At 43.1% G+C, this 11,533-nt stretch overlaps 2 protein-coding genes across 4 annotated transcripts in view; one reads left to right on the top strand and one right to left on the bottom strand.

Annotated features, from left to right (window-relative positions):
- Positions 1–1,621: 1,621 nt before the first annotated feature.
- ndufa1 (NADH:ubiquinone oxidoreductase subunit A1) lies at positions 1,622–4,699 on the bottom strand. The gene is made up of 3 exons (XM_069892649.1): positions 4,528–4,699; positions 2,091–2,180; positions 1,622–1,903 (listed from the first exon to the last, which is right to left on the bottom strand). Exons 1-3 carry the CDS (start codon positions 4,693–4,695, stop codon positions 1,883–1,885), a joined length of 279 nt encoding a protein of 92 aa, XP_069748750.1. The 5' UTR covers positions 4,696–4,699; the 3' UTR covers positions 1,622–1,882.
- The window catches only part of upf3b (UPF3B regulator of nonsense mediated mRNA decay), a 32,191-nt gene continuing 25,172 nt past the window's right edge, over positions 4,515–11,533 (top strand). The window contains exons 1-3 of one of the 3 annotated variants that reach the window (XM_069892639.1): positions 4,515–5,202; positions 7,338–7,512; positions 8,165–8,271. In XM_069892639.1, coding sequence (XP_069748740.1) covers positions 5,141–5,202; positions 7,338–7,512; positions 8,165–8,271 — 344 coding nt within the window. In that variant the 5' untranslated portion in view covers positions 4,515–5,140. Of the gene's footprint in view, positions 5,367–7,337; positions 7,513–8,164; positions 8,272–11,533 lie in introns of all 3 variants that reach the window. The other 2 variants (XM_069892637.1, XM_069892638.1) reach the window with 2 other exon arrangements.

Below are 11,533 nucleotides of genomic sequence, written 5' to 3'. Positions count from 1 at the left end.
ATGTTTTACATTTTGGTGATGTTGATCAAGGGATAAAGATAGACCTGGATAGCAGGATAAATCCTGTCTTCAACATTCTGCTAGATTCCACCTGAGACACCAGACTTTCTTACAATTTAACATTCTCATCAAAAACACATTCAATTGCCCTGCATTCTTTTATATTTTTGTTCCCATGTAGCTGTAGCAAGTAAATACACCGTATAATCCAGGATAATGCGTCCGAGAGGACATGGGTTTGGGTGAAAGGTGAAATGTTTATAGGGAACATTAGGGTGGAAACCTCTTCATGCAGAGTGGTGAAGGCGTGGAATGAGCTGCCAGCTGAAGTGTTGAATGAGAGCTCAATTTTGTCATTTAAGAAAAATTTGGACAGGTACGAAGATGGGAGAGGTATGGAGAGCTATGGTCCAAAAAGAAGTCAATGGGACTAGGCAGAACAATAGTTTGGCCTAGACTAGATGGGCCAAAGGGCCAGTTTCTGTCCTGTATAGTTTTATGGTTCTAATAACATGCTGCAATTATAATCCATGAACCAATCGAAATTACTTTTACACATTGAGAATATCTCTACCACTTTCACATACTCACCACCCTGAATGAAAAAAGAACCTGAGGAACAACTTTTAAAACTTTTCCCTCTCACTTTAAATCCAAAATTCTCAATGTAGATTACCCAGCCTGTGAAAAAGGCTATGACTACTTGTGTTATCCATGCCCCTCATGATCTCACAAGGTCATCCCGCAGCCTCCTAGACACCAGAGAGCAAAGTCACAGAATATTCAATCTCTCCTCATAATTCGAGCCTTCCTGTCCCCAAAACATGGTCACATTGACTCCTCTCACTCTGGTTTTTAATAATTAAACAAGTGCAAAACAAGCATCCAAGCAGAACTTTCTCTAAATTCTTCAACACAATTTATATTCTAAAGACACAATATGGATACTAATATTTTGCAAAATGCTAGATAAACTATGTTCAGTTTTACTAAACCATAATCATATGAAATTACAGCAATTACACCACAGATACTGCAATATAAAATACCATTTGGTTGGAGTTCCTTTTTGAAATTTCTCTTCTCCTGAAGCACATAGTTCACTATTTCACAACTTGTGTTCACTTTTATTGGGCTTGTTTACATTTTTCTTTGTGCCAATAGAATTTGCAAAGTCTTTAAATGCTTCAAAAAAAATTCAAATTGACAAAATAGGAACTCAGAGGTAAAATGTAGAAACCCTTTTTGTTTGTTTATATTGGTTTACATGTACATGTTGAGTCAGTTTTATTTGCATGGCCAACAACTGGCCCGCAGGAAAAGGAATCTCAGGGTCCCCTGCTCCTCACCTAATGAGAGAGTGTACTTCCTGCTATATTGCTCTGTTAAATCCAATAATTGACAGTGCCTGTTTTGACTGATCATCATTCACAATCAGCAAAACCGAGATCTGGATATGTTTATCAATCCATCAAAAAATTTCAACCTGTACATCACGTGGCGGTGAGCGGGAGGTTTGAGCTAGTGGAGTTGTTCTCGTGAACCGGTGCGGACTTGAAAGGCCGAAATGGTTATATGGTTAGATGTGATGTTATGTATGTATTGACAATAAAGCCAAATCTGAATCTTTTAAATCTTTTTAATGAATATATCAACATCATCAGCAGGGTTCATTCATTTCTTCCTCATTCCTGCTATTTTCCACTGCCGTCCCAAATTTATCTGCAAAAGAATTTACAAGCTGCACATCTGGTTCACGTTTTACCTTCCATTTTATATTAAAATATGTAGTTTATATTATGGAACAAGGATTTCAGTTAAGATTTTAGCAATGCTCCTCCTGCACGTTCACCATTTGACATTCCAGATGAAAAGCCGATGATTAGTCGATATTTTCTAATCCCTGTTAAAAAAGAGGAATAAAGGAGGATATTCAATTTAAACAATTCTAATCAATAAATATAGTGCAATTTAAACTAATTTGACACTCTTTACTATTTATATCCATTGCAAGTAAACTGCAATGGATTCAAGTGAATCCAACTGGAGATCTGTAAGATACATAAATATTCACTTTCTAAAGAATTTACCTTTGATTTGTAATAGGTTTTGCAATCAGACACTCTTCTGTCCCTTTCTAACAGACTCCAGTGATAAGGTAAACGAGCAGTCCTCTTCTCCTGAGCAAAATCAATTAAAAAATATTAATCATTATGTGCTCTTTACCCTGTGGTAAATCTGATTTTAAAAGTTTTTTTCTTAAATTATAACAGCCAGTAATATATACATTTTATTCTGTCGACAAGACAAGAAGCATTCTAAAAACATTCTTCCACTGATTTTGAGTATAATTCACACACTCCCCAATTGATTATGTTAGGCAATCCAAATAAAGATATTTAATATGTTTGACAGAGGAAAAAGACTCAATAAGGGGCAGCCAAGGAGGCGGTGGTGAGTGACATGAGGGTGCAAGGAGCCTGCACCAATCAGGAAAGGAAGAGACGACGACGACGACGGTGAGTGAGGTGAAGGGTGCGGGTTGGAGTTGGGCCCTGTATGAGTGGCTGTGATGAAGGAAGACAAGGACAAGTAAGAAATTTCTCTTTCAGTCATTGTGTACATTAAAAATGAAGATCATGAGTTTTTGGACAAGGATTTTGGTAACCAGACAAGAAAGTACATGGGGTTATGGAGGGAAGAGCAGGTCCAGGAAATATCAACCATAGAGCAGGCTCAAGGGGCTACATGCCTGGAGACAGAGGTTACACATCACTGTAAGGATTCAATTCAAGACGAGCCAAGTGTGATATTCCCAAATCGCAACTGATTTATGAACATAAAACATTATGCTAAAGTCATTCCATAGAGAGGAAGGAAATAAGAATGCATCGAGTTTTTATGGATCATGATAAGCAACACGAGTTAACTGCTTCAGTGTAACTGATGTGGACAATGTGGATGTCAGAAGAATACAATTCGATTTTAAAATTTAGACATGCAGGCCCTTCTGGCCCACAAGCCCGTGCTATCCAATTACACCAAATTGACCTACAACCCCCTTATGTTTTTCTTTCAAAAAGTATCTAACTCTCGTCGGATTCTGCTTTAAAAAAAACCCCACTTCACAAAACATGAAGCTTCAGACTTATTCTCTCCTGATTGGAGGTGAAATAAATAGCAAATCTTGACAGTTCATCAGAAAATAAAACATTTTACTAGAAAGCCAAGAGCGAGAGAGGATAAATTTAAAAATCATTAAAAAATATATGGTTAGAATAATTAAATGTAGAGGGTGAATAAGGATGTTACCACCCAATCTACGGTCAATCATGGTCACCTCTCAACTCCCACTACCATTCTCTCACCAATATGATACATCAGGATCATGAATTAGCAAAAGAGGCAAGACTCTCCAGTAACCTGAAGGCAGCATAGTGACAGTTTTGTCTTGATGCAAGACATCAAGGATGGCCTCTGTGTGAAATATGTACATTCTCTAATACATGATTCCCTAACCCTTCAGATGCTCCACTCCAACATCCCAAAGACATGCTGGTAGTTAACTGGCTACTAACTTGCTCCTAATATAGGTAGGAGGCAATAAATTCAAAAGGGTACACAACTTTGAATGTGATCGGAGTACAAAATGACATGAATGAACTTTTAAAGAATTGAGTGCAGCACCAACAAGTCTTAAAGAGCTAAACACCATAGAGGATAAAACAGCCTGTCTGATAACCTTAAACACTCTCTACCAACTAAAAGCAAAATGCATGATCTTTCCAAGCAAGAACCATAAAGGAAACAGTTACACGGGCAAAGTGTCATCTTCAGATTCCAGCCACAGTCACACAACATTGTGACTTGGAACGCAATCCTCAATCTTTCACATTTTCTAAATCTTGGAATTCTCCCTCCCCTCCCCCCTTCCCTTCCCTCTCCCTTTCTCCTCCAATCTCTTCTCCTTCCACTTCCCCTCCCCCCCCACCCTTCCCCCTCCCTCCTCCCCTTTCTCCTCCTCTCTCTTCTCCTTCCACTTCCCCTCCCCTCCTCCCCACCCCCCCTCCTCCCCACCCCCCCCTCCTCCCCACCCCCCCTCCTCCCCACCCCCCCCTCCTCCCCACCCCCCCTCCTCCCCACCCCCCCCCTCTCCTCCCCTTTCCCCTCCTCTTCCCCCCCCTCTCCTCCCCTTTCCCCTCCTCTTCCCCCCCCTCTCCTCCCCTTTCCCCTCCTCTTCCCCCTCCTCTCCTCCCCTTTCCCCTCCTCTTCCCCCTCCTCCTCTCCCTGTAGGAACGCCCCACCGACAGGACTGGGCGGCCCACCTCCACTTTCTCAAGGACAATGAGGGATGAGCGACAAATGTTGACGAAGCCACAGGAGGCGCCTCCCTGTTGGATGGCTGGGGGGGGGGGGGGGGGGGGGGGGTGGCGGAGAGAGGGTGACAAGACGCTCCGAGCTCCCCGAAGAAGTGATTTAACCACAATTTCATCGCCACCTGTACCCTGACGCCACAGCCACAATTACCTTACCACCGGTCGTCCACCTGTGGATATAGATGGTAGAAAGTCCAGGGATAGTCAGGCAGATAGCCATGAGGCCAAACCCGGGCAGGATTTCATACCACATCCCGACACCACAACCACCAACTGACTCCTCGTCCCACCGGTGGGCCGCGGGCAACCCACTGAGCATGCGCACCAAGCGGCCTGCACATGCGTAGAATAGAAAGAGCCGAACGGTGGAGGCGCATGTGCAACAGGAATTGTTGCCGGAGCTTCGCCAGAACGTCCTCATCAGGATTAAACAGGATTAAACCGGTTGCTGTTGCAGCGTAAATGATTGGTTTCACCCTATATTTAGGAGTACATACATGAAACCAGAACGTTAACCGTGTGGTATTCCCGTTCAAATATCGTGGCAATTTGCCAAGTAGATCCCCCTTTCTGCCCGCATCTGAACCAATCAGTGAAGGAGGAGCTGGTGAGTGACATGAGGGGGTGTAGGAGCTGCACCAATCAGGAAAGGAGGCGATGGTGAGTGACATGAGGGTTCAAGGAGCCTGCACCAATCGGGAAAGGAGGCGGTGGTGAGTGACCATGAGAGGGTTTCGGAGCTGCACCAATCAGAAAAGGAGGCGATGGTGAGTGACATGAGGGTGCAAGGAGCCTGCACCAATCAGGAAAGGAGGAGACGACGACGGTGAGTGAGGTGAAGGGTGCGGGTTGGAGTTGGGCCCTGTGTGAGTGGCTGTGATGAAGGAAGACAAGGAGAACACCAAGCCCCGCGACAAGAGGGCGGAGGTGAAGTACGAGGAGCGGACAGAGAGGAGCGAGAAGAAGGAGAAGAAAGAGGCGTTGACTAAGGTTTGTGCAGCAACAGGCCGGGTCACGGTCACGCCATGTTATCCGTGTATCTATGTGGTGGCCGGGTGATCACAGTGTTATTGTAGTGGCTATTTGTTCCTGTGCAGGTGCACTGTATGGTCCTGGGCACTTGGGGTTCTAAGCCAGACTGTGATGTAACCAGATGAGTGCACCTGCAGAAGCTACAGAATTGGAGACATGTTGAATTCAAAAGACTCCTTAAAAAGTAGAGATGTTGGTCTGTCTTCATTCCAGTTGCTTTGACGTGCTTGCCCCAGTCTTCCTTTATTCCACTCCTGCTCAACCTATTGAGTTCCTCCAACAGATGTTTCTTTGCTCCAGATTTTAACTTCTCTCAGGTGTCTTCTGAATCTTGAAAGTGTGATTCCTTGTTCTGGACTCTCGTGGAAAACAATTTTCTCTGTATCTGGTTCTGGTAGAATTTTGTAGGTTTATGAGATTCTGCCTCTTTTATTCTTTACTCTAATGAACATGCACCTCGCCTACCCAATCTTTCCTTGTTTGTCAGTTCTGTCATCCCAAGAATCAGTATGGTTCTTCCTCAGGTAAGAAGGTCTAAAATGTACACAACACTCCAGATGGGTCTCACAAAGGACTTGCACAGTTGGAGCAAAACCTCCTTCCTCCACCTCTACTCAAATCCTCTTGTAATGAAGTTTAGCATTTTTTTTCTTTCCTGACTATTTACTGCATCTGAATGCTTGCTCTTAGCGACTAGTTTATGAGGCCATCCAGGTCTCTATCACTATTCAGGTAATCTTTGTTTTCTTGAACTAAAGTGAATCCTCCTAATTTTGCATGTTAAGTTCTTCCTTGCACTTGCCCACTCACCTAACTTGTCTAAATCACATTGGTATTTACATCTGTTAAAATTTGTGGACGATTTAACATTATCTTGTGGCATTGTAAAGAATTTTGCGACTCTTGCTGTAAAAGTTAGCCAACATGCAATGCAAAGGATTATGGGATAGCAAATGTAGTTGAATTTGTTTTTTTTCTTCGAAAGAAGTAATTATGGTCTTCATTTCCCCAGAAAGGCTGTCTCATAAATCAGTTGTAAAGTTTATCTTATCCATGAGGGAGTAGGGATTGTCACACTCCACATCTGTGAGAAAAAGTTTTGGGAGTGAGCACTTACCGTCGAGCGATCAAGGTAACGACAAGACATTCCAATCCCATGAACAAAGGTGAAAGCTGTTCCCAATTAATTCTCAATCTGAGAACACGTGAAACCACACGTGGCCATTGATCTTATTCACTAGATGTCGACCTTGTCCTGAGTAAACTTTGAGAAGGACCCAGCATTAGAGAAGAGTCAATGTCTCCTGCCAACATTACTGCAGTATAAATAATAAGCTGTGTTTTAACACTGGTTCTGTGGTTCTCTGCTGTGTTCTTTATTCACACATGAGTTTGCATTGCGGGCAAATTTTTACACATCCTCCACTCAGCTTGTATTCTTTCCCTCCCCACACTCCCAGCCCTGTGTGCTCAGAAAATTTAGGGATGTTCCCTCATTCAAATAATTGATATATTGTGAAGGAGACAGGGCAAGCACACTGGTTCCTGAGCACCCACAGCTGCACTGAACTTTACCTGGATGTGGCTTGGTATTTTTTTTCCACACATTGAAGTGGAAACCTCCTGTGTCATTACTCTATATTTATCTCCTCTTTATTCACTGATTTTATGTTGAAACCTGTAAATTGTAAATGGATTTCAACTGCACTTGAATGAATCTCATAATATTATGTTTGCATTTAAACTAAAAGTAATGTTACAGGAGACATTTTGCAAAGTTTAATTGCACTTGATGGTGACATTAACTCTTCAGTAACTAAAAAAAACTTTTCTCTAAGTGATCCATTGATTATTCTCCACTTGAATAGGATCTTCGGATCATCTCAATGAGTTCCTCCACCAACTTGTTTTTTTTGCTCTGGATTCCAGCCTCTGTAGTCTCTATGCCTTCAGATCATCTGTTCCAAAAGTGTCGTGGCAAGTTTATTGTCATCTGATTGCAGAAGTACAACCCGAGAAAACAGTGTTATGCAGTCCTCGGTTCAAAACTTGCAGCCACACAACTAGACATAACACACATTCGGACAAACTATATATATGCTGGGCAAGTATTCATGTATATAAATAAATATAGTTTTGTAAATACGAGAGTCTCAGATGGTTGGTATGAGCAGTTCCTTTGGTTGTTTAGCACTCTCACTCCTCGAGGGAAGAAACGTTCAGCAGCCTGATGGTGCTGGCTGTATCTCTTCCCTGACAGGAGCAGCTGAAAGATGCTGTGTGCAGGATGGAAAGGGTCCTCAATGATTTTGCACACCTTCGGACAACAATCCCAGTAGATCCCTTTGATGGGGGGAGGGAGACTCCAGTGATCCTCTCTGCCACTCTTATGGTCCTGTGTATTGACCTCTGATCCATTTCTCTGCAGCCAGCCAGGGTGCTCTTGATAGAGCATCTGTAGAAGGTTGACATGGTGATGGCCGATAGCCTTGCCCAGTTCTTAGGAAGTGCAGTCGTTGTTGTAACTTCCTGACAAGTGAGGAGATGTTGTGTGTCCATGATAGGTCACTAGTTAAATGAACTCCAAGGAATCTGGTGCTCTCCATTCTCTCCACAATGGATACTTGATTTTGTGAGTGAACTGTTTAGTTGCTTGAAAATGGATTGGCCCATTCCAGAATATAAACCTATTTTATAAATTGCTGTAACAAACAGTTATAGGTAAGTTACTGATTCTAATTCTCCTTTCCAATCAGGTGGTGATCCGTCGTTTACCCCCTAGTTTGACAAAAGAACAATTGGAGGAGCAACTTGCCCCATTACCTGAACATGATTACTTTGAGTTTTTTTCGACAAATTCAAGGTGAGTGATTACTACAACAGAATTGCATTAGTTAAAAAAAATACACAGGCCGTCTTACCACTTACGTTAAAAATTAGGAGCTTGTTCTTTTTGTGATTTTTCTTAAAGTCTTTGTGTTGATGGGCTTAACCTGATTCCCCTAAAATGGTGTACTGTTTCTCTTTCCACACATGTTCACTGACTTGCTGAGTATCTTCAGTATTTCCCAGTTTTATTTTAGTTTTCCAGCTGTTTTTTTTCTCCTTGATTTTCTATGTCATTTGTCAAGTGCAAATGTTATATACTCAGTGTTGTTAGTTGCAACAATTTTGAGATACAGAATTTAATTACACAATATTGACAGGCTGCAGAGCAATTTGGGGTTCTGACTGGCAGAAATAACATCAAAAATCTGAGGTCAAATTTGTTTTTAACTGGAATGAAATCTTTCAGATTACTGGGTCACTCTTCAGCAACGATCTTTGAATAGTGCATCACGCTGATGGTTGGATCTCTCGCTCTGCGGCGGATCTCTCGCTCTGCGGCGGATCTCTCGCTCTGCGGCGGATCTCTCGCTCTGCGGCGGATCTCTCGCTCTGCGGCGGATCTCTCGCTCTGCGGCGGATCTCTCGCTCTGCGGCGGATCTCTCGCTCTGCGGCGGATCTCTCGCTCTGCGGCGGATCTCTCGCTCTGCGGCGGATCTCTCGCTCTGCGGCGGATCTCTCGCTCTGCGGCGGATCTCTCGCTCTGCGGCGGATCTCTCGCTCTGCGGCGGATCTCTCGCTCTGCGGCGGATCTCTCGCTCTGCGGCGGATCTCTCGCTCTGCGGCGGATCTCTCGCTCTGCGGCGGATCTCTCGCTCTGCGGCGGATCTCTCGCTCTGCGGCGGATCTCTCGCTCTGCGGCGGATCTCTCGCTCTGCGGCGGATCTCTCGCTCTGCGGCGGATCTCTCGCTCTGCGGCGGATCTCTCGCTCTGCGGCGGATCTCTCGCTCTGCGGCGGATCTCTCGCTCTGCGGCGGATCTCTCGCTCTGCGGCGGATCTCTCGCTCTGCGGCGGATCTCTCGCTCTGCGGCGGATCTCTCGCTCTGCGGCGGATCTCTCGCTCTGCGGCGGATCTCTCGCTCTGCGGCGGATCTCTCGCTCTGCGGCGGATCTCTCGCTCTGCGGCGGATCTCTCGCTCTGCGGCGGATCTCTCGCTCTGCGGCGGATCTCTCGCTCTGCGGCGGATCTCTCGCTCTGCGGCGGATCTCTCGCTCTGCGGCGGATCTCTCGCTCTGCGGCGGATCTCTCGCTCTGCGGTTGTAATTATTTATGGAGAGCCATTGCTGGATTATTTGGGGTGTTTTTGATGACCTCCATGTCTAGGATTTTCTTAAATACTCATTTCATGGAGTGTAATATGAATTGCTTTGGAGAACATGTTGGGGGAATTCCAACCAATATTTATTATCTTGATGGTAATCTCAATAAATCTCGGCCTTTTGTATTGGCTTTTAGAGTCCTTGTTTCTAATTGAGTCAGATTGAATTTCTAAATTGCAAATTTGAGTGGCTATAATGAAGAGATTTTTCTGCTGTACAGGTTGTTAAAATTATGTATTTTGCTGACAGACTTTTAAATATAACATGAGAGGCAGAAATAAGAATTGCTGCTTGGGCCTTTGTGTCTGCTGCATTTTTTCTTGCACTGACCTGCAAGTTCCATGAATTTACCCTGGCTATACATGGCAGCTGACTCTCTGCAATGGCCATCTCTTTGTTTTGACACTCTGAACCCTGGTTTGAGACATCCCAGATATGGGAAGCACTATTTACTTTGTAGGAGCTATGTCACAAGAGCTTTGAATATTTCTGAAATCGCTTCTCATTTTTATAAATACTAAAGATGCATGTCTAGTCTGCTTACCGTATTTTCACTCGTATAATGCACAGAAAATCATAAATTGTGTGAAATTATTTTTGTATAACGTGCAAATGCATATACTACGCGGGTCTATTCTAAATTCCAGCAAACAAAAGCAATTTGTATTTAAATAAGTCCTGAGACAAAGCACATACCAGTACCTGCCACAGTTGATCTCTCACAATTAACAACCAATCAGCTTCCCCCAGAGGTGTCAATTGCTCATTTTATAGATGATATACTGCTACAACATATTAACAGGCTTTGGAGAGGAATCTATTAAATAGATAAAAGTCAGGCTTCAGAGTTGAGCAGATTTTAATTCTAATGTTGCCTCAAATCAGAGGCACTTGATATGTTAATCTCCTCCCTCAGGGACGGGTCTGGGCAATTAACATTGATTAGGTACAATGCCCTGCCAGAATGTCCTGTTTATAGGAATACCGTGGTATTAAATACAAAGAGATATACCCAAGATCAAAATTTCCCATGCCTGCTATAAATTGTGTGCATTCTTACAATGCCACTATTATATTCCCATGCTCGGTATAACTTCCCACACTCACTATAAATTGCTGGCACGTTTTTCCCACGGCCGCTATAAATTGCGTGTGTTCTTTCAATGCCACTATTGTATTCCCAAGGCTGCTATAAATTGTCGGTTCGACTTTTCCATGCCAGCTATAAATTGTGCGCATTCTTTCAATTTGTAAAAATAGTCTCGTATAGTGTGCACATGCCTATAAAGCTTGGGGGGGGGGAGTTGTACCTGGTTTGTAAAATACGCATATAATGCACATGTTATATATGTAAAAATACAGTAATCTAGCACTATCCTTCAAATCTACCACATCAGAAATCACTGGTTAACTTTCATTGCACTCCTTCAATTGTAAATATAAACTTTAGGACAGTGACAAGACTTGCACACAATATTACTTAAAGCACGACCTCTGTACCCTTGCACATGCATCCTCTTGGGATAAAAGCCAAGGTATCATTTGCCTTCCTGATTTCTTGCTTTGATCCATTTATATACATATGCCCAAAGCCCTCTAAACATCAACTTTCTTCAATCTTTTGCAATGTAAAATGATGCTCCTTTTTACTTCTTCCAGTAAAATATATGATGTTGCATGATCCCATGTTGTATTCCATCTGATCATTCACTTGTCTATAATCCCATAAAGCCTCTGCATCTCACTCACAGCCAAGGATGTCATGTATTAGCAGCAAGCTTGGATATAGGTATTGCAGTTGATCTCATCCAAATCATTTATATTTAAATGTAAAATGATAGGGCCCCAACACTGTTTGTTTCCACGAAAGAATTTGGGTCAAATGCACCTTTTCAAATGATTTCTTACACACAATT

This window comes from Narcine bancroftii, chromosome 8 (genome assembly GCF_036971445.1).
Source record: "Narcine bancroftii isolate sNarBan1 chromosome 8, sNarBan1.hap1, whole genome shotgun sequence".
Classification (NCBI taxonomy): Eukaryota; Metazoa; Chordata; class Chondrichthyes; order Torpediniformes; family Narcinidae; genus Narcine; species Narcine bancroftii.
This window is presented reverse-complemented; position numbering and strand designations above follow the sequence as displayed.

Coding starts and splice junctions, on each gene's coding strand:
- ndufa1 (XM_069892649.1), bottom strand. CDS start 4,695: ATGCTCAGTGGGTTGCCCGCGGCCCACCGGTGGGACGAGGAGTCAGTT. Junction 2,181..4,527: donor GGTGGACGACCGGTGGTAAG/GTAATTGTGGCT, acceptor GATTTTGCTCAG/GAGAAGAGGACTGCTCGTTT. Junction 1,904..2,090: donor AAACCTATTACAAATCAAAG/GTAAATTCTTTA, acceptor CTTTTTTAACAG/GGATTAGAAAATATCGACTA.